The 21,302-nt window shown below is 41.5% G+C and overlaps 4 protein-coding genes and 1 long non-coding RNA gene across 7 annotated transcripts; 2 read left to right on the top strand and 3 right to left on the bottom strand.

Annotated features, from left to right (window-relative positions):
- Positions 1–25: 25 nt before the first annotated feature.
- On the bottom strand, positions 26–3,093 carry LOC139771945 (coiled-coil and C2 domain-containing protein 2A). The gene is made up of 3 exons (XM_071705181.1): positions 1,250–3,093; positions 932–1,083; positions 26–796 (listed from the first exon to the last, which is right to left on the bottom strand). Exons 1-3 carry the CDS (start codon positions 2,907–2,909, stop codon positions 251–253), a joined length of 2,358 nt encoding a protein of 785 aa, XP_071561282.1. The 5' UTR covers positions 2,910–3,093; the 3' UTR covers positions 26–250.
- Positions 3,094–3,268: 175 nt separating this feature from the next.
- On the top strand, positions 3,269–7,276 carry LOC139771943 (squamous cell carcinoma antigen recognized by T-cells 3). The gene is made up of 6 exons (XM_071705180.1): positions 3,269–3,826; positions 3,918–4,111; positions 4,235–5,109; positions 5,208–5,841; positions 6,028–6,175; positions 6,334–7,276. The coding sequence occupies exons 1-6, from the start codon at positions 3,406–3,408 to the stop codon at positions 6,768–6,770; spliced, it is 2,709 nt and encodes a 902-aa protein (XP_071561281.1). The 5' UTR covers positions 3,269–3,405; the 3' UTR covers positions 6,771–7,276.
- Positions 7,248–14,437, bottom strand: LOC139771949 (uncharacterized). Its single transcript, XM_071705190.1, has 4 exons — positions 12,882–14,437; positions 10,671–10,928; positions 8,639–8,984; positions 7,248–7,902 (listed from the first exon to the last, which is right to left on the bottom strand). The coding sequence occupies exons 2-4, from the start codon at positions 10,902–10,904 to the stop codon at positions 7,529–7,531; spliced, it is 954 nt and encodes a 317-aa protein (XP_071561291.1). The 5' UTR covers positions 10,905–10,928; positions 12,882–14,437; the 3' UTR covers positions 7,248–7,528.
- On the top strand, positions 11,299–13,475 carry LOC139771955 (uncharacterized). Its single transcript, XR_011718028.1, has 2 exons — positions 11,299–11,919; positions 12,638–13,475. It is a non-coding gene; the product is annotated as an uncharacterized lncRNA (long non-coding RNA).
- Positions 14,438–16,146: 1,709 nt separating the features above from the next.
- On the bottom strand, positions 16,147–21,174 carry LOC139771953 (uncharacterized). 3 transcript variants are annotated; one of them, XR_011718027.1, is made up of 4 exons: positions 20,937–21,174; positions 20,749–20,832; positions 18,213–20,200; positions 16,147–18,121 (listed from the first exon to the last, which is right to left on the bottom strand). XR_011718027.1 is itself a non-coding variant. In XM_071705194.1 (3 exons), the coding sequence occupies exons 1-3, from the start codon at positions 20,994–20,996 to the stop codon at positions 20,003–20,005; spliced, it is 342 nt and encodes a 113-aa protein (XP_071561295.1). In that variant the 5' UTR covers positions 20,997–21,174; the 3' UTR covers positions 16,147–20,002. The 3 variants fall into 3 exon arrangements, 2 of the variants coding, with proteins under 2 accessions (XP_071561295.1, XP_071561296.1); XM_071705194.1 differs by having other exon boundaries at positions 16,147–20,200; XM_071705195.1 differs by having other exon boundaries at positions 16,147–20,200; positions 20,964–21,171.
- Positions 21,175–21,302: the final 128 nt, after the last annotated feature.

Genomic DNA, 21,302 nt, shown 5'->3' on the forward strand with positions numbered 1-21,302 from the left:
GGAAAGATAAAATATTGAGAAACGATTAGCTTATTCGATATATAAACCAATCCAAAAGTGTTTATTCACATTATGGCAGCCACTTGCAGTATTTTGCAAGAGGCATTACTCTTCGGGAGACAATTTTTTTCTTATTTGTGTCGTGACCAAACAATATTTACAAGTATTTGTTCAATTTTTAGACGCATCGATTGGGAAGATCCCAAATATCTTTGTACGAGAAAGGAGGTAAAGCAATTAAGAGTCGCGGTTAACCACGACTTCGTAAAATCGCTAGAGCCAACCAGATCGAGCACGTCTTGCCAACGTATCGTTGCATGTGGCAGACGAGGGCAAATTCGACGGGGCCCGTGATATGGTGTACCTTCGTGGCGGCTATTTGCTCCGCCAGTTCGTCAAAGGCAGTCTGACGCAGGTTCAGGAGGAAACCGTGCGTGTGATAAGCTCTGTACAATTGTTTCAGGTCCCTCTTGTCGACTTGACGCGCCACGTCGTTCGGAATGTCGGAGACGAAGCCTCGCAAAACACTTACCGCGTGACGATTAAATATCGTTGTTAAACCGAGAGCGCTGCGCCAGCCGGACAACTTGTCTCGCAAATATTGCTCCACTTCCGGCGCGCCTTCTTTCTCCTGCGCGTCTTCCTCGGGTATCGGTATCACCGTCGATTCCAAAGTCTGAACGGGTCGATTGCTGGCCGATGCGGCGACAGGTACGAGTGGCCGCCAATCCTTACTAATCGCCACGTTAAATCTCAAATTGTGAGGCAGAGTAGATTTCTGCATGTTTTCCCATATCTACAATAAAAATGCTGTTATAAAAATGGGAAATTAGAGCTAATGGAACGGAAAAAAGTGACGAGGGGAAAGGGAAAACTTGTGAGCATAAACCTGTGATTGTTTAGAGAGATGAATTAATCGTTTTACACTTACGCCAGAGTGATTGACCAAGCGGGACACTTTCATCAGCGAACAGCGACTGTCGCTCAATTTATAACGATCCCCGATTTCGGGATCCCACAGGACGGCGTCGTTTTCCTCGATGCTCAAAACAAACGCGGTCCATCGGCTTATCTGCGACGAACCTGCGTCCACAAATATATTCAAGATAGAAATTATGCCATGTATATATCTGTAATTATTTTATGCATATCGATTTATAGTTAATTAGACTTGAGAAAATATTTTTTAAGAGTTCTTCTTAAGAGGTTGCACCATATATCATTAGATATCTCTGTCAAGTTGGCGTACCTAACAACACATATGACTGCAAGCCGAGACCTTGAAGAAGCGTCGCCAGCAAGGCCGCCCTGCCGTAGTGATCCACCTTGTTGACGCTTAAGGCCTGGCGCGGCGGGACCGGGCCGTAGTGCATCGGCAAGGACGGCAGAAGCATGGCGAGCCGCGCAGCGTCGTCGGGAGTTTCGACACCGGCTATTCTGTACGGCGTCGCCAGGCAGCGTTGAATCCCCTTTAACAAAGTATCGATGGCGTTAGCTTCCAAGGACTTGGCGTTACCGGGCTGCTCCAGCCTCATCAGCACGTAGATCCGGGTGTGCGAGCGACCCGGGCTGGCCTGCACGTAGCCGAACGACAATACGGGACTGAACAGGGGGGACAGGGCGATCCAGCGCTCGAGCTCCTGATAATTCCGGTGACTCTCCAGGGGTATTCTCGCCTCGCCCAGCCACTGCTGGCCCCAAACCGGGTGCTGATCGTACAGGCGAAATTTCACGCAGTGCTCGCCGATCTGCCTGGGCAATTCGAAGTGCATGGTCTGCTGCCAGATGGGCGCGGGCCCCTCCGCCGTCGCGGTCGCGTGTACGACGTTGCCCCATTCCACCTCCAGCAGAGGGGTGACCAGCGCCGATTCCTCTCTCACCGGCACCTCCACCCCGCGCAGGACGGTGACGGAGAGGATCGTTCTCCCCACGGTGTGACGTCGACGAGTGCTGGACGACGGCCTGAGCGGCCGGCTGGCCTGGAACAGATTCTTCAGGGACACGTCCAGCAGGGAGAACGCGGACTGCTCGGTCACGACCATGTCCGGCGGTTTCGAGTCGCACGGCGACGCTTTTTTGCGAATCGCGCCGACCTTATCCGCGTCGAAAACCAGAGCCGGATCTATCAGCAGAAAATACTTGACGTCCTTGTTGCTGGCGGAACGTCTGTGAGGTCGCGACAGGGAGAGACTGTTCTGCGGATCATTCGGGTCGTTGCTCGGTTTATATAAACCCTCGCTGGTCTCCTCCGGCTCGCTGCTGCCGTACGTCGACAGAGAGACAGTGCTGACGACAGTCCCGGCGTACGTCTTACCCGAGCTGTCGCCGATCGCGAAATCTATGTCCACCTTGTAATCCCTGACGCTACGCTGGGGCAACGGTAACGGAAGAACGCTGGACGCCCCGTCTCGCGCGTGCACCTGTATCGAGAGATCGTGGCATCCCGAATTTCTCATCATCAGTTTGTACAGTTTCCGATTGAACGGGCCGTTCACCGTGCATATCGACCTGCCTTTGAAGAGCACGGAGACCGAGACGATCTCCGGCGTCGGCCCCTGACCTTCCTCGCGCGGTGCGTGAACGCGGACGTCCCGCACCGCGATCTCGACGAGTTTCCCGCGGAACCGCGGCCGCGACTCGTAGTCGAGCGGCTTCACGTCGTCGAGCCGATAAGGCTTGACCAGCTTGTCGGTGAACGGGCTTTCGGAAACGTAGAGTCCGTCCACGGCGGACGAGCCTCCACCGCCCGACCCTCGCGGGACTCTCCTGCTCCTCGTAAGCACCCCGCTCGTGTCCCGATCGTCGTCGATCACCGGATACGCGTAGCAGAGACTGAAATCCTCCTCGGTTTGATGGTCTTGCGAGCGTCGCGCGGGTCCGGTTACGAAATCGACGTGAGAGGAAGACATATCGCGATTGTAAAGAAGAAAAGAAAGGATTTTTTACTCTGAGGCGCTGTGCGATTTGTTTATGGCTGTTATTTATTATTTAATTTTTAGCGAACAGGGTAAAATTTCTAAACTACGCTTCCTGAATTATTTCTAACAAATTTCCTCGTCGCGGAATTACAGAACTGCTGTAAGCATAATCTCGTGTGACATGTGACATGCAGAACACTCACGTTGACGTTTGTTTTGGCGTCCTCGACTCCTCGGTTACCATAGCAACGATTCTCGGAGTGACAGGCGAGCTAATTGGACAAGCGGCGACATCTCGTAAAATTTTCGTGAACGAATCTGAGGGAGCGAGTCACTCGATCGATAAAGAAGAAGAAACGCAAAAATATAACCTCGAAACCTTCAAAGCCTCAACCGGTGGCAGATCAGTTATATTTGAATTGAAGCGATTTATCAGATTTCATCCACTTTGCAAAGGTGTGAGCTGGTGTGAGCTCGAATTCCGAGGATGGACGAGGAGATGGATGCTGTAAACGAAGAAGCTTCTCCGGGAGGAGCTTCAGACGGGGAAGAGATGGTAACGAGCGAAACGGAGGAGAAAGCCGACAAGGAAGCGGCAGACACCGAGTCCGAGAGCGATGACGACGACGACGACGAGGATGTCAACGAGACGGAGGTGAAATCCCTGGAGGCTTCCCTGTCGACGAACCCGTACGATTATGCCAGTCATGTAGCCCTGATCAACAAGTTGCACGCGATGGGCGAGCTGGACCGTCTGCGAGCCGCCAGGAACAATATGAGCAACATGTATCCGTTGAGCCCTGAGCTCTGGCTCGTTTGGATAAGCGACGAGGTCAAGTTGGCGACCACCGACGAGCAGAAGGCTGAGGTGGTCGAACTATGCGAGCGAGCTATCAAGGATTACGTATGTAAGTTTTTTCACAGGTGCTTTGGGTCTGGTTTTAAGGCTGGTATTCGGTACAAACAAAGAGATCGTGACATTGTGATGTGTACTTTCAGCTGTGGAAGTATGGTTGGAATATCTACAGTTCAGCATCGAATATATGGGCAAGGATGAGGAAAAGGTCAGCAAAGTTCGTCAACTCTTTGAACGTGCCCTGACTACTGTTGGAATGCACATCACGAAAGGAGCGATAATATGGGAAGCGTATCGCGAATATGAGAATATGATACTTACTTGCCTGTTGCCATTGGTAAGGTATTTAAGAACATTGATATGCGGAAGTAAATGTGCCCAGAAACAAGTTTTCCAGTAGACATTGTCTATTTTTCCTTTTTTTTTTTTTCTATGTAATTTAATAATCCTAAATTTCTAGGACGATACTGAAAATGGAAGAAAGAAGGCTCAGTTGGAACGCATCCTCAGTTTGTTTAAACGTCAATTATCTAATCCTCTTTTAGACATGGATAAGACGTACGAGGAATACCAATCGTGGTGTGCAAAGTATGGTACGGAAGTAGACACTGATGAGAAGTCCGTATCAAAGTGCTATAAACAGAGTTCTACAAAATTAACGTCGTTCCTTCCTTATGAAGAGAAGCTTGTCTCTGTACAAGGCCAAAGTGAACTGCTTGACGCTTACAAAGGATATTTACTGTACATAAAACAAAACAATTTAGATCTTGTTACAATTCTATATGAAAGAGCAATAACCGATCTGAGCTTAGAAGCGTCAATTTGGTTGGATTATATCGCTTATCTAGAAAAAGTATCGAGGCTTGCGCATGTATTGGATCCAATTTATCATAGAGCGTCGAGGAATATTCCATGGTGCTCGACAGTTTGGCAAAAGTGGATGAGATCGTGTGAGGAATGGGACAAACATATATCAGAAATTCAAAAGATATTAGAGAATGCTTTGACCGCTGGTTTTTCAACGGCAGAAGATTATCGCAATCTGTGGGTTACGTATCTCGAATATCTGCGGCGCAATCTCGAGCAATATCCTGACGAAGAGAGGGAGAAGTATCTGGATGTTATTCGTAAGACGTTTAACAGAGCGTGTGAGCATTTGGCCAAGTACTTTGGCCTGGATGGCGATCCCAATTGCGTTGTCTTGCAATATTGGGCGAGATTTGAAGCGATACATGCAGATGATATAGAACAAGCTAGAAGATTGTGGGCTGATATTCTTTCACAAGAGCATTCTGCAACAGCTTCTTACTGGTTGGAATATATAGTGTTAGAAAGGTAATTACATATAGTTGAATAATAATAAGTTTTGTGTTTTATAATTTATATTTGTAACTGTCCTATTCTTTCAAACAATTTTTCTGATTTGTTTATAGATGTTATGGAGATTCAAAGCATCTAAGGAAACTGTATCAGAAAGCCTTGAGTTCCACGCAAGATTGGCCAGAAAGTATAGCGAACTCATGGATAGATTTTGAGCGTGATAAAGGAACCTTAGAGCAAATGGAGTTCTGTGAAGCGAAAACGAAAGAGAGGCTCGATAAAATTATGGCAGAAAGGCAAAAAGCGCAGCAAGTTCTTTCTCAGAGTGAATCATCCACACAAGATAAGAAAGCGAGTAAAAGAAAAGCAGATGACGGCAAATGGAAAAATTTAGGAAGTTCCCCGTCGAAAATTGTAAAAACTGACGTGCGAGTGAAACCAAAATTACGAGAAAGTATCTTGAATTTTGATAGCAAAACGACGAATGATCGAGAGACGAAGGCGAAGCCAGAAGTCGCACCACCGCCCGGTTATAAAACGACAGATGACGAAGATACGGATGATAAAGATAGTCAACATGAAGTAGACGATAGTATTACAGTTTTTGTCAGTAATTTAGATTACACAGCGACCGAAGACGAAGTGAGAGATGCTCTAAAACCGGCTGGACCGATAACGTTATTCAGAATGATTAAAGATTATAAGGGACGTAGCAAAGGATACTGCTATGTACAATTAAGTAGCGTAGTACGTATATTTTATTGTTTAATAAACGGAAACTTTAAATAAAATGCAGCTAAGTGCGAAAAAGTAAGAAATATAATCGTTGAAAATATACTCGTAAATTATCATTGCAACATTTTATTTCGTGTCTCGCCTAAAAATTTTAAAACGTTTAAGTTAAGATATAATGTTCAACTTACTATTTTACAGGGAGCTGTGGAAGAAGCTTTAAAATTAGATAGAACACCTATAAGAGGACGTCCTATGTTCGTTTCAAAATGTGATCCTAACAAGAGTACCAGGAATTCAGCATTCAAATACCGTTCTACACTTGAAAAGAACAAGCTTTTTGTTAAAGGTATAACATGTTTGTGCAAATCACGCAACAGTTACAGAACTATTTTCCGTGTTTTTCTGCGCGATTTTCCTACTGTTTAGTCAAATCATATATTCTCAAAAATTCCCCGAATAATATTTTCTCGTAGTTATTCCTGCATATTCAATAATGTGTTTAAGGACTTCCACTTACGCTGACAAAAGAGGAATTGGAGGAGATATTTAAAGTTCACGGAGATCTGAAGGAAGTTCGCCTAGTTACTTACCGTAATGGGCACTCGAAGGGCTTAGCTTACGTTGAGTATCACGATGAAGTAACCGCTGCGAAAGCGCTTTTAAGCACGGACGGTATGAAGATTCAGGACAAAGTGATCAACGTTGCGATAAGTCAACCGCCCGATCGCAAGAAACCTCAAGCGGAGGAGAACGGAGGACAGGTGAAGTCATTAGGTGGAACATCGACGAGCCGTACAGCAATCGGCGTGCCCAAGACTTTGCTGTCTATGGTTCCCCGTAACGTTAAAAAGAGTAGCAGTAACGGCAACACAGCTCCGGATAGAAATACGCAGTCGATGAGCAATCAGGACTTTAGGAGCATATTTCTCAATAAAAAGTAAAACTTGCTCTATCATATGATCATGTCTTTTCTCAGTCTATTGATATTCATTTTAAAGCTTATATCGGCTATGCATATTAATACTTATATGTTAGTAGTACTGTTACAGTGAATGGATTTGCCGTTAAAAATTCATTTGGCAAAAGTGCGTTATACATTACGATATATATGTGCGTTAAAAAATCAAATGTGCAGTAACTACAAATTTCTGTATGTTAAACACTTTCGTATACATTATACTCAATTATGTATGAGTATATATTTTGGTGCTCTACTTTTCAAACTTTTTTCTACACATGTGTGAAGTATGTTTTTTTTTTCTAAAAGATCTTATGTTCTAGGAGATGCTACAATCTCTAAAGATATAATATAGATAATTACTAATTCAGTATTAGTCAATCTACACTGTGTGTACAAATCAATCTTTCCATTTCATGTTAAGATATATGAAGGAAAAAATATACTACAAGATAAACGATTATATAAAATAAATACTTTTAATACATATATATATATAAAATTATTGATATTTATATACAAGAGAGAGTAGGTACGTGCCAAGTATAAAGATATATCGTCTTGAAATACAGTCTGTTCATGAATGAACGCTATTTACGCGTCTGTCATATTTGAACATCAGACTTTAAAGTTAGGACAAAATGTAGCTCACACAACGATATCGCATATTGATTGAATCGAAAAATTTCTCCGAGCTATCTTTTTCTCCAAGGTGCGATACCGACAATCAAGTACAGAGTTCTACAGCTGAAGCTGCGTGTTCGATACGTGATGATGCCTTTTGTGCCTCGGCGGGGCAACCGGCGGACTCTCCTGCGCCAGGAGTCTCCTCGCCATAAGCCATTTTTTGGCTCTACCGGCGTGATAGTAGTACGTGTAAAGCAATGCCATAGCGGCCAGCACCACCAACAGGCACGTACCAGCGATGACAACGCTGAACAGCCAATACGGCCCGGATTTCGGCAACGGGCTCGTGTCCGTCGGCAGCCTGTCCGTGGGTGTGGAGCTGGTGGTCGGCTGCTTCGGTAGCCTCGGCGGTAGTGTCGCTTCGTTATCACCGATGACAATATCGGCACAGGCTCGAAACTCTTCCTGAGGCCCACATCCCACCGCTCCTAAACGTGCGATTTTTTGATAATTTATTTGACGTTTGGAGAAATTCTATTTGGTATTTTACCTATAATATAGTTACGCAGATATAAACAATGTTCACGATTATTTTGTAATACGTTGTTTCTCCAGGTAATCACAGTTTTGATCCTTAACATCGCGGTTTATTAATAGTGTGTCAATTATTCACATGGTGCAAACTAGGCACGCTTCGTCTTATTGAACGAAGCCATCAAATGGCGATGTTATGCAAGAAGAACCGCAAACTCTTGAGTCATTCTTATTATGTAGGATAAAGTAATAGCACTTTCTATCGCTCCGATAGAATCTTAATGATGTATGGCAGGATTACCGATTGCATACACACATTTGCTTTAACTAAAATATACGAATGAAGAATATAAAATGGAAGTCACAAAAATGCTTTTAGATTATTCGCGATGCAGCAAAATAATCCTATCATTTTCTTACATCTCGCGCAAAAGATCTATATGCCGTTATTGCCGTATAAAGGTGTCCCAGATCGTCTTTCATATGTGAATTCTTTGACCTACTTTGAGCTGATTCTCCGTTACCATTTAACCCGTTGCTATAAATTTAATAGATGATACATTTGTTTTTTTTTTCCAGAATCCATGTGCTTAATAACAGCGACCTTTGAAGCTTCGGTAATCCATGGTATCCACGCATTTTACCCGCCGCATAATACATTCCGCGGTTGATATCGGAGAATCGGCATACCTGTGCCGTTGCCACAGTCGCCCCAGTTATTCCCGGCGATGTATCGCCACTGGAAGACGCATTGAGCGCAGGTCAGACCCTCCGGTAATTTGTAGTAGCCCTCGAAGACCCGGTTTCCGGGGCCAGGGTAATAACGGGTGGATCCGTTCTCGGCCTGCAGCAGGTGCTGGTCCAGGCATTCCTGGGTGACCTCCCGGTCACGGTAGGTCATGGCGCAGGTGCGAAACTCGAAATAGCCGTGATGGTTCGCCGTCAATTCCACGCGGACCGGTATGACCGATCCGGTCCGATAACGCCGGACAATCACGCCGTTCCCATACTTGCCGCCCGTCTCGTGAACACGTGGCTGAAAAGAATAAAATGGAATAAACTAGAATATTTACTGTACGTTCCTTTTCCGTATTATATACTTGTTACATTACATAATACGTCTCTTTCTTGTGTACTAATATTACATTATTAGAATATTTCTCTTTCAGAACACCATTTGCATATATGTGTGACGAGAAAGGGAATAACGCGAATGTTGACGAAAGAGAGAAAGAGGAAAACGGATTTCACTTCCGTTTCGGGCTACTTTCGTCCGTACCATATCAGATGTACGTATCAAGGCGTCCCGCATAAAAAGCCCCGCAACGAAAACGCGACCGGCCGATTATAGAAACAGGAGACCGGACCATGAAAGTTATGAGAGGCGCGATTAGTAATCACCGCTTTTTTTTTTATTTTATATGAATTCTGCAACATACGCCGTGTACAATCAAAGTGAAAGCAAAATTCTAGGTCTACAATCTTGGATGCTGCAATCCAATAATGATTTAAATCCGGAACAGAATTTTGTCTATTATCCTATCTTGAAGCTCCATTTCGACGATCTATGATACACAGAATTCGAGACAAAAATCTGTATGGAATTTTAATTTATGCGACACAAGAAATACGAAGAATTATAGACCTAATAGATTCTACCTTTTAGCTTCTCTTTCATTTCCGAATGTGTGATTTCATTGCGTGCTCGAGTGCGTGATTCATTAAGGCAAACAACTTATCGATAATCGATTCACGGTTGCGTAGCCCGTATTATTATTATTAGACAGCGAGGAAAGTAATTACATCTTTCTCTCGTGTCACGAGTCATTGCGCGTCGCTTAATTCAGAATAATAAAATGCGCTTCGCAGCATTTAACTCACTTTCATTAGGGATAGAAAGGGAGAAACGAATAAATGTCTGAACAATAGCGTCGAAAATATTGTTAGCATAGTCAGCAGTAGCACTTTCTTCCGAACGGAAACGTCTGACGAAAGTTTTCCCCGTTGAAAATTGACAATTAGACGCTAACAATCATCAAGTCGACCGTGTAATTATTTCGCGTTAATCATGCTATTTGTTCCATCGACTTGACATTCGTCTCAAGCTTGATAATTGCTTTCTCACGCGACCCTTTTTACCATGTAAATTTCGGCATTTTAATTTTTAGATAGAAGAATCCAGTCTACAGGCAGACCTTCTACATTCGCACATTCTGCATAATTTTCGAAAACGTGTCGACATTACGGCGGTATTGTGCGGTACTCCTGCACGGTCAACGGAGCGAAGAATCGCGGGTAATGGTGTGTGGTCGGTGTTGCAAGAGGAACGTCGGGAAGTAATTATACGTGTAGCCCAGCTGGATTATCATCTTTGACTCGCGAATAACTACCTTCGCAGACTTTCCATTGTCATCAACAATTAAATCCCTCGAGATCCCTATTATTCGACAAGGCCGATGCGGACCGTGTTGTGTGACAAACAGCTCATCTTAAAACATAATGATGAGACCTCTCCACCTTTGATCACGTTTGCACCACGCGTGGGCACTAAACAGATTACAATTTTGATTTTTGTTTTTACAAAACGATAGAATAGAATTCGCTGATGCGTGCTGAATTATAATTGCACGGACAACGGTCTGAAGAGATCGCTTTAGAACCAGATTTATGTAAGAAAACTTTATGTGCTGTTTCATGATTCTTTCCTTTCAGGAAGACTCACCGTTGGAGAATCCCAGGGATCGCCGCAGATGCCGCACTTCCCTTTGTTCCGTTGCCACTGCCTGGTGAACCCGCCGCAATAGCACTCGTGGTCGTTATAATCGTGAGGTGTGTCGAAGCCGTATCTCCACATGGAGGCCCTCGAGGGTGGCTCTATCAGTCTTCCATGGCCAGAGACTCTTCTAACGACTAGCAGGCTTACGATTAGTGTTAGACCAAGCACGAGGGAACGCATGTCGGTCACGAAAGGAGCCGGCCTCTGTAAAAGACCGCGAGTCATCAGATAAGCGCCGATCGCGCAAATGCGATGCAATTTGTATGTGTGCTCGAACGCGCATTTGAATTCGAAATTTTTTCTTCCGTCTTTTTTCCTTCCGTTACGCCATGGATCGTTACGTATCTGCAATGATTCACGCTACGTTAACGCCGTTCGAACGCTATGCTAATCGTTTCATCCGAAGGAGAGAGAATGCCTCCTCGTTTCCCTTGATAATTTATTTTATTATATATCTTATCCATCAATCTGTTTCGCGCCCGTGCTCAACAATTGTCACATTTAGCAGGTTCTTTTGTATTGCCATACATTTCATTTTTATGCTTTATGCGTTCTGGTACACATACAATCGATCAAATCAATCTATTATTATCTCGAAGCAAGTTAATTTACTATTTCAAACATGATTACAGGCAAAACAAAGGCGAGGCAAAACATTAATTTACCGTTATTATTTCTCCAATATTGTTACGAACAAAAGATGATTACAACAACGTGTATTCGCGGGTGAACAACCACGTATGGGGGTGACCGAGCGGAGGTTTGATGACCTCTCTCACCGCGCGGTACTACCGAGCGTTTCGCTCGAAAAGTAACGGAGGAAACGCACACGCGAATTACAACGACAACGATTAGCGGACACGAAAGTCGGCGCGCCGTACATTAGAAATCGCAAAAGAACGTGCATTAATCAAGGTAAAATGGAGTTTCCACGTTCATTCGGGGTACGCTGTGGGGTAATATTTTACACTGGACATGAGCGTGAACCCCGACTACTTAATCGATATCGCGGTCTCGACGCGGCCGAGGCCCGAAGGAGTCACGGAGGTACATAAAGTCGGCGTTTAAATGCCGCATTCGAAAGCTACGCGAAAGAGAGAGAGACACAATGACGAAGGAGCCACTGAACCGGTTATTACACCGACACTCCACGCACAAGGTATCCCAGATATCGCGGGATAAATATTCCGTCAAGGTAAGAACCTAGAAAATATATGAATATATTCAATCAAGATAAGAGCAATATGCATAGTTATGGCCGGATTAAAAAAAGAAGATAAATTATGACCCCGCACGACATTCTCGCGTAAGAACTCTCATCTTAGATTTAAATAGTCCGTCTTTAATCATTTATATATATACGTTGACTCGGCGCCGCCCTACTCCACCACGGAAATGCTCGTAAATACTTGAAGGCTTCAAGCATAAATGTATTCCTAGAAATATAATATTAAAAAGTTGCAATAATGTGGACGGCCTCTCGTGACATCCTTGACGAGAAAATTTTTTGACTCAGGTTTAAATAAAAAATCTGTCTTTAATTCTGACGGAAAAATATTCGATTGCAAAATAAAGTCAAGATAAAAGTAAGTGACATTCTTTTTAAACTTCAAATCTTTTAAATCTAGAAACTAATCACATAAATTGCTTTCGCTGTCACATAAAACTGGTTTTCTTATCCTCAAATAAGAATACTAGACACATATTATCCCATCTAAACAATCCAGCATTGTGAGACAATGAAAGTAAATAATGATGCGTGTACATGAATCTATGGACAAAGGAAAGAAATTCAGAAGAAATTCTATAGCATCCCTCCATAATTTTTAATAATTAATCCTTAATGCATCCTTCACCAATATTGTCAATTCGAAAGTTTGGAATTCATGGATTTTTTTACATCAATTTTTCAGGACGAAGGTGCCAATAGTCTCCGAACGATTAATAAATAAAAATAAAAAACTCTGAAACAAGGTAATTGTATAACGGGACGTAAAAGGCATTTAGTTTCGTGATTCAGTGATAAGTGAACGGCTTATCTCTCTCTATCGGGCGGAGAATCCGATATGAGTGAAAAACCGTTATTTAAACCTTTATTCAGTCGCGATTTTTCTAACTTATTAAGCAGATTGACTGTACTCCATTTCTTGCACTTACCTGTTCATGTGAAAGAAGCGAGGCCCTGGCTTTCCGACGGCACTACTCTCGCATCGGCCGCGACCAGTGAGTCAGACCTGGCGTGGCGAACAGGGCCCAGACCTCGGAACCGGTCGCTAGACGACTGAGACTGAACCCGACTTCGACTCGGGGGACCGACCAAGCGAGCATTCCGGCCGATCCGGCGGTGTGGGAGTAGGTTATTAGAACGAGGTGTTCGGCCGCATTCACGGCACACTCCATGAGGCGAGGATGATACAGATTGTCCCAGGCAATTGTTCGAAAACTACCGTTGACATTCATCCGGCGAACTTGAGTCGCTGTTTGACACCGCGACTTCAGAAGTACCTAGGTTTCTTATTAGACTAGTTTATATCGAGAATCTTTTTTTGTCTTATATAGACATGTATTATACATATACATTAGCAGTTGGAGTTATTGCGAGATTGTAAATTGATTAATTTATCTATTTATTTTAATTTTGTTTTTTACTCTTCCGCCAATTTACTTCAGAGACACTTTCGACCATATTCTTAGAAATGATATTTATAGAAATCATTTCACGCCACGTATAAAATATATTTAGAAATTATATTTGGAATTATTCATTAATAAAACATGTTATATTGCAGCAACTTACTAATTAACAGACTGTAATTAACAGCGCACCTTCTCGAAATCCAAATATCAGCGTATGAAATTTTGTTATCAAATTCTCAAGAGCACACGCTAGCTGCATAAATTGGAAACTGCCTCTGGCACGTCCCGACATGCTCGATGGAACGTTCAGGTGAAAATCGGGTTCGACGATCGATATAGCTTCCTTCTTCTGCAAGGAACCACGGAATTATAGAATAATGTATAAGGAAAAACGAAAAAGAAATTGGCAAGGACATATACTTCTCAACGAATTTAAAAAAATATATCTTAGAAGGAAATTCTGATTTTGGTGAATTATTGAAATATTGGCTTTTGAATGTTTGAAGAAAATTTTTAAAGAGGCAAAAGATGACACTTTCATTGGTGTACAATTCCTGACCGAGAATAGGAGAATAGAATTTTTCCCACACATACCGACTATAATTAGCATCCAGTTGACACGCATCTCACGCGTCTAGGCCATTATACGGATCGAAATAATGACGAGGAGGCTCTTTCCATTTCTGAATGAAAGACCAGTGCCTTTCACGGACTTCTTTTCCTGTGACGTCGTCGTAACGAAAGCCTTCGTACACGCAAACGCACTCCGTATCCTCGTTGTGTCGCGAGCACGGCTGCACTTTCGCGGGACGGCCACTCGAAACGGGACGGGAAATATTTCCGGAGCTTGCCCTGTGCGAAGTCAGCATAAGCGGCAAGACCGCTTCAAGAGGAAAATATAAATTGATAGACGTGTCACGATCGCTCTCGCTCCTTTCGCAGGATTCTCTTTCGGTTTCCGACTGACGACTCGCTCGATACGCTTCCCGAACATCCGCTTCCGGCTTTTGTAGCGGATCAGAAATTTCATCACTACATAGTGGTCCAGCCAACGTTACTGGCTAAAATTCTTGGGCGAAGAAGATACTTTGTAGACAATAATTTCCAATTTTTCAAATTATGTTTTGTGAGTTATATATCATGTATCTTTTATGTCTCTAATGTTTAGCTGGCTTATTCTATATCATGAAACAGTTATAATATTTATATGGATATATATAGTTTTTATATTTAAGAATTTTTTTATCCTTTTGGAAAACTGTAGGTTCTGTATTTTATTAGTGGACTAGAACGCTGTCAAGCGAAACAGAATAAATATTGCAATCCGCGATTGTGCCTCTTCGCCGCACAGCGCATCGTTACACGCGAATCGTCCCGCGCGGATACATCTGCATCACGACCGGAATAAGAATACTTTCCCACGAGAACGGTGGAAATTGAGCGGAAAGCGCCGCCCGCTGTAACGGCCAGCCGAAGTGCAAATATCCTGGAGAGGAAGAGAATCGCATGAGGAATCTCCTCTCGCCAGGACTGCCTGCAGTGATTTCTACAAAATTTCTAATCGACGAGCAGATCCGCACGGTTCATCAATGACACGCTCTTCGAACGTACATCCGACACGCGGGAACCAAATGCCAATGACCTTTTTTCCTCGCCGTTCGATTAATTCCGTGATGGAGAACTAAAACATTTGAAAAAAGTCCTAGATCCAGAGCGTTTTAGAATTCTTGACAGATTGATGAGTAAATTGCAATTTTAATTCTCCAACCCCAATATAGAGTCGATTTCTTTCTCAGCAAAAAGGAGCGTCGTATGACAAATTATCAAAAATTTCAATTTAAAATTTATTCCTAATGTTAGAAACTAGAAAGTAGCGGCTAATGACAATTTCTCTCGATATTTCTACTCAAGAAAAAACGGACTTCAAATTAGCCAGAGGCTATATAATTAAAAAGACATCCGGTAATTCCGAAACACTCCTGTACAGTACATATCCTAGTTAATTACAATGACAATTCATTAGAGGAAGCTTGTATCCCTGCGTGGTTGGAGTTGGTCAAGTTCGCGATGCACCGTCATTAATATTCATCGAACGAGCTTAATGCTGCAGGAAGACCATCGAGTGCGCATTGAATGCGCATTGTGAACGCCGTATCTATCGGCCCTAACGCGAGGAGAGGATTCTGCCGTATAGGCGAGGGTCTACAACCTTCGCTCCTATTTGAGAAGCCTTTCCTTTGATCCGCGCGCGGAATAACCGGTCCTCGCTCGGATATCCACCTACGAGGTCAAATCCAGCCCGCAACATCTCCCGCGTGTAGCGTATTCCCTAGAGCAGATGTATATCCATTATATTTGAATGCACGTAGCTTAGTTGACGAATCGTATACGAATCTAGGCAAATGCTTTTGCTTTTCGCGGTGAAAGGCTTTCGACGGTTTTTTTATTCCTCCGGCGCATCTTTCCCCGTCTTCTTCTTCCCAAGGTAACGTTCAAAATAGTCCGAGAGCTCTTTGAGAAGCACTTTTGCGCCGTGGGCGTCAGCGTGGGAAAATGAGTAATTGATTAGGCGCCTACTTGGCTCATCTGACCTCGCACCTGACATTTCAAGCAATGTTCAAGCTTCCCTCGTCAGAGCGAAATAGAAACTTGCGGTTTTCCCTTCAGAGAAATGTATCTAGTTTCGTAGAATTATATTATGTATCGCTTTATCCTATTCGAATGTATGATAATACAATAATTGTATTGGCGTTGTAATAACAGAAAATAATGGACTCCCAGGGAATTGCTGGAGATAACAATTTATTATATAGTAATACGATAAATATCTAAAAAGATACAGTTTTCGTTTCGTGAATCGTAATTGTTAATATACATCGAAATTTTGAGCAATTGTATAATAATAGATTCGTGAATAATCGGCAAATTTCAATATTTTGATATCGCACTCATACAGTTTATTCCAGTACACGATAAATCTTAGTACTGATAGCAAATAAAATTCACTTCCTTAAAAATTGTGTAATAATAATTGCAATTTTTTATACATAACAAACCAAAGTATATATATGAGTTTCGGAATAGAGAGATGTGTGTTTTAAAAATTAACTTTTTATTTAAATTTCAAATTATCATAGATGAATATTATGGATGGATTAAAGCACATTTCGATATCTCATGCGCCCTTGACTGTACTGGAACTGTAACTGCACAATTATATCCATTACATAAATGCATTTGTGACTTGAATGAGTAAATTGAATAATGTACCATCAAGTAATTGTACCTATGCGTGCGGCATGCAGCGAATGTAATGGTTGTATGCACTATTTATTAGCGAATATGTGTACAAGCCGTTTATTTCAGGACGCGACGTGTAATATGATAGGCAAACACAATAAGTATTTAAACAGATTAAAAGTGACATACATTCGTCGGTGACTCTTGACTGATACACCACAAGTTCGTGTCATAAGAAAATGGTTATTTTTCTACTTTTGAGAAAGTAATTTTTAATTTTGAGGAAAATGACCTTGATTAACCGAAAGCTACTAGAATGAGAAGATACAATGAACGTACATAAATCTAATGTAACGATATTGCAAGCACATTATTTTAAAACTTTATAAGAGTTAATTACTCTCGTTCAATTTTTTACACAAGTCATAAGAAGTCATGCGATACACGCGTCCTTTGATAAACCAGTACTTGTACGAGTACAAGATTAATTATTTGTTTTGATTAAAGGCATCCACGAATCTCGGGAATGTTCCGATAAAAAGTACAATATTGTGTTAAAAAAGATTTTAAGCATGTGATATGTAGATTCCGGAAAGGAACAAATCGAGGGCAATCTGTTCCGGCGAAATGAACAATGAACGACGTTTATTATTAATTGACCGAAATTTTGGCACATTTTTAATGTGTTCCAGACCATTTTTCTCTTAGAACTAATTCTACATCATATATTAACAAACAATACGCTGTCTAACGTCTTAACAAGTAATTAACACATCGAAGGCTAAAATTGAATATGCGTTCATGTAATCAATTAAAAATTGTGTCATATGCGTATATATACATTGCGGAAGAGATGGTAATATGTATTAAATTAAATTGTATTGAAAAATAGTGAATGCGTAAGACTCCGGTCTGACAGCGCTAAAGAATACGTATTCTCTCTTTCTCTATTCTGCAATAATATGTATCTAATATTTCAGATAAAAGCTACGAGACGGTACGACGGCTAATTTATATTACGATTAATAAGTTTAGTGCAAAAGTTAAGTAGTTCTCTCGCCTATTTTCGGTGCACCTCGGACTAGGTGCGTTTTTGATTAATCGCAATATAAAAAGTCGATCCCAGTAGATAGTGCGAGTCACTGAGTATCACAATTATGTTCTCTCGGTCTACGTGACAGTATTGACTTAGAGGAGTTTCCCGCGAGACACACACGGATCAAGTGCGTGTGAGAAAACAGGTAAATCGAACAGGCAATTTTTCTTTAAACGCAGAACGCCACGTTGCATGTGTGATCAGCGAGCAACGCTGATTTAAAATCATGAAACTCAGTTACTCCGTTCGTGGTAATTTCAGTTGCGTCGTACACATTAAATTACTTTTTTTTATCAATCGGTAAGATAACGCTGTTAAGAGTAGATCCGCACAGTAAGTCGATCAATAATAAATATTGTTGAGTATAAGCAGTTATATTACAATATTCGTGTTCGATAAGATGGTTTATAATGCAGAAGTCTTCCTACGGAGAAAAGCAGAAAATAATTTTCTTTGTTCATCAGGCTCCTTGAAAATACGTTAACAGGTTACAGTTTAGTGTATAATTATCGTACATCTAATTCCAGGATATTAAATGCGTATTTGTGTCTTAAGGCAATAGTGTTTCCCATCTCTCGATTTTTCAACGATAGTTTTACACATTTATCATTTTCCTCCATCTCCGTTCACACTACATTCATTTTCTGCAAATTCGAAAATATTGAAAACACTCTGTGTATATTTGAAGGAAGAACACTGAGCGTGCTAAGAACACATAAGCGTTTGTGTATATTCAGGAATCTGTGAGAGTATCTTCGGAACTTTTGTATATAGTTGTCACAAGTCACAATGTTTTTTTTTTTTTTTTCAGTTACATATGTGTGTATATATGTATATCTTATCGTATAAGTTGCATCCAGGCAAAAGTTGTTAATTTTATGTAAAGAGAAATAAATAGTTGTATATGCCTATTAAAGCACTGTTGTGCCATATGTAATAAAAGAGATCAACATATTTATATAAATATATATTGCCAATTTGGGACGTATTCACAATTTCTTATATGCACCGTAAACAGATTTTTGTCTAGAAATTTAAAGGACAAAAATATTCTATATTTCTGATTAAACATACGAAAATATTCATATTTAACTAATTCTAACTTAATCTTTTTATATTATATAAAGTGTAGGAATAAAAGTGCTAAACTATGTATGCTACAAAATAATGTGTACCGACAAATTGTAGGATCACTTTTACAATAAAAGATTAACTTACTCTATATTATAATAACGATAAATAAAATTATACAGGTACAGATATAGTCGATTATTGGGCTTCAATCGATGTAAGTGTCACATATATGCACGGTGTTTGCATTATGTGTAAACTTATTATATGCGTAAATGTGCAATATAGACATTATTAGTAGCATCGAGTAATAATAGAATGTCACACTATAATAATTTATGTTGCTTCAGATTTTTCAGATTTTTTCATATGTACTGAAACTGCCCGAGACATCAAAATCAAGATTCTGAAAGCGTAAATATCTAACTCGCCTAAAGCTAGATGTGGATACGCACAAAGATATCATGCTAAGCTTGTATCTTCTAATCTCAGTGTCTCACAAAGCTTTCGATTAATATACGAGGAAAAATAAATTTTTTCGTAACCATTGTCCTTAAAATGGTGTAGAAATATATACAGATAAATCTAATGATAATGAAAAAGACACAAATGTCGCTTTTTAGCCATTCAGTTGATGCACTACTAAAAGATTTTAACATCATCATTCAAAGATCAAACGTATCGTTACATATTGTCCGTTATCTGTTGACGTGTCGAATAACAAACGGTAGGGGCTGTAATGTAGACAACGAATTCAATATGTAAGGTCATCTCAATATTATTCTCAACGTGTCAGCGTATAGGTATATATTGGCCCCGTCGCCACGTTTAAGGCAGAAGTCAAATAAGTTATTTGTCGATAACATCCTGCGGAGTGACGAATGCCGATTTCACGCATTTCTTTCTCCGTTCTACTTTCAATCTATAAAGTCTTTAATATTCGGAAACAATACACGAGAGACGAATGAGATATATAATTTTGACTCTAATAAAAATTCCTTCAGAAAGCGACAAATTTCTCAAACAGTTGTCAACCCAGTCTCTCTGAATTATGGGCCGCACCGCTTTCTGCAATTTGCTGTAAGTATTACATCGTGTTACGAAAATATAACGAAAAGTGGACATAATCCCGCCGAATCCCGTGACACTTAAACTCGCATCTCGTGAAAAATACCGTGCGTTCTCTTGCTAAGCACGAGGAAAAGTTATCGGAAGTGTATAACGGATCTCGCTCTTATTTCAGCTGCGGTGATTTGTGTCCTACGATCTTATTGCGCAATAAATTAAAGTGTCCGTGCACCTGCGTAAGCTGAGCTCTAAGTGAATCAGAAAGCTGTTTTTGTAACTGTTGAACTTCCAAAATTTCTTGCCGTAGATTTTGATAATCTTTCGTAACCTGATGCACAGAGTGTAATAGCCGAAGCACAGATATCTGGGAAGCACAAAATGAAAAGCGGTTTGATGATCGAAGATCCGAAAAAAACATCACACAGACAGTAAAGTGCACACGAATAATTCACAAACGTGTGTGATGTTACACAGGACATATTTAATGCTAAATGAAACGGATTATCCTGGCCTCAAGCAGGAATTGTCCGACAAACAAAATATAATTCGTCGTTTATTTAGTACAAATGTCACAGAGGATTTTATAAGATATGACATAATACATTTGTCCTTTTCAGTTGTACTTTCCTGTAATATTTTCCTTCCATTTTCATCTACCAAATATATAGGCTGTCCCAGATCAAACGTCAACTTTTCTCCAACAAGTTTGAAATTTATTTTTACTACAGCCTCAAAGTAGCTCTCGGTCTTTAAAGAAGTTGAAAATTGACGGTCGATTTCCCAGTGCCTGGTAGCCTGTATATCCATTTTGTATCGAGCAAGTTAAACAAGATGTACAGATAAAAAGGACAGGCTTGATACACGTGATCTGGTAATCTCTACTGATAAAAGCGGAAAAAAGCGAACTCCTACCTCGTCTTCCGGGTCCTCGAAGGCTTTCTCGAATTCGTCTATCTGCCAGGCGATCATGTCCAGCTTCCCGTCGGCCTTCTGCACCTGAGGCACGGATGGGACAAGGTGTAAATTCGACAGCACGAGCGACGTTTGACGTTTTGGCAAACGGCTAACCGCCGACCGTTACGCTGTCTATCGAATGATACCTCACGCGGAAAACGCCGTGTACTCACGCTCTCCTCGAGATGCCCGATCGCGGATTCCATGTCACCTGGTTTCTTCCTTCAACGTCACCCAGCGTCTCTCTCGTTCGAGATCGAGAAAATAACTCCGGAGGCTCCGGAGCGTCCAGGAAGGCGACCGTTTTTGCACCAGGGATCGATTTGCTTATCTCACGTTTGAAAAGCTCCTCACACCGGTCACCGTACAGCGGCTGCACCGTCCAATATAAAATTGTTTTACCGATTTGAGAAACAATCACGCGCGACTTTTAGCATGTGTCGATAGACTCGTTATGGTACTTTGCGCATTTTCGCGAGATGGCACTGTAAACTTCCCTCCCAACCGCCTTG

This window comes from Temnothorax nylanderi, unplaced genomic scaffold (assembly GCF_030848795.1).
Source record: "Temnothorax nylanderi isolate EJ_2023f unplaced genomic scaffold, tnyl_v1.0 TNYL_tig0045_pilon, whole genome shotgun sequence".
Classification (NCBI taxonomy): Eukaryota; Metazoa; Arthropoda; class Insecta; order Hymenoptera; family Formicidae; genus Temnothorax; species Temnothorax nylanderi.

Coding starts and splice junctions, on each gene's coding strand:
- LOC139771945 (XM_071705181.1), bottom strand. CDS start 2,909: ATGTCTTCCTCTCACGTCGATTTCGTAACCGGACCCGCGCGACGCTCG. Junction 1,084..1,249: donor GCAGTCATATGTGTTGTTAG/GTACGCCAACTT, acceptor TTGTGGACGCAG/GTTCGTCGCAGATAAGCCGA. Junction 797..931: donor GCTTGGTCAATCACTCTGGC/GTAAGTGTAAAA, acceptor TTTTTATTGTAG/ATATGGGAAAACATGCAGAA.
- LOC139771949 (XM_071705190.1), bottom strand. CDS start 10,904: ATGCGTTCCCTCGTGCTTGGTCTAACACTAATCGTAAGCCTGCTAGTC. Junction 8,985..10,670: donor ATCCCTGGGATTCTCCAACG/GTGAGTCTTCCT, acceptor TATTCTTTTCAG/CCACGTGTTCACGAGACGGG. Junction 7,903..8,638: donor CGACTGTGGCAACGGCACAG/GTATGCCGATTC, acceptor TCGCACGTTTAG/GAGCGGTGGGATGTGGGCCT.
- LOC139771953 (XM_071705194.1), bottom strand. CDS start 20,996: ATGGAATCCGCGATCGGGCATCTCGAGGAGAGCGTGAGTACACGGCGT. Junction 20,833..20,936: donor CACGGCGTTTTCCGCGTGAG/GTATCATTCGAT, acceptor TCCGTGCCTCAG/GTGCAGAAGGCCGACGGGAA. Junction 20,201..20,748: donor TCGAGGACCCGGAAGACGAG/GTAGGAGTTCGC, acceptor TGTGCTTCCCAG/ATATCTGTGCTTCGGCTATT.
- LOC139771943 (XM_071705180.1), top strand. CDS start 3,406: ATGGACGAGGAGATGGATGCTGTAAACGAAGAAGCTTCTCCGGGAGGA. Junction 3,827..3,917: donor AGCTATCAAGGATTACGTAT/GTAAGTTTTTTC, acceptor GTGTACTTTCAG/CTGTGGAAGTATGGTTGGAA. Junction 4,112..4,234: donor TTACTTGCCTGTTGCCATTG/GTAAGGTATTTA, acceptor CTAAATTTCTAG/GACGATACTGAAAATGGAAG.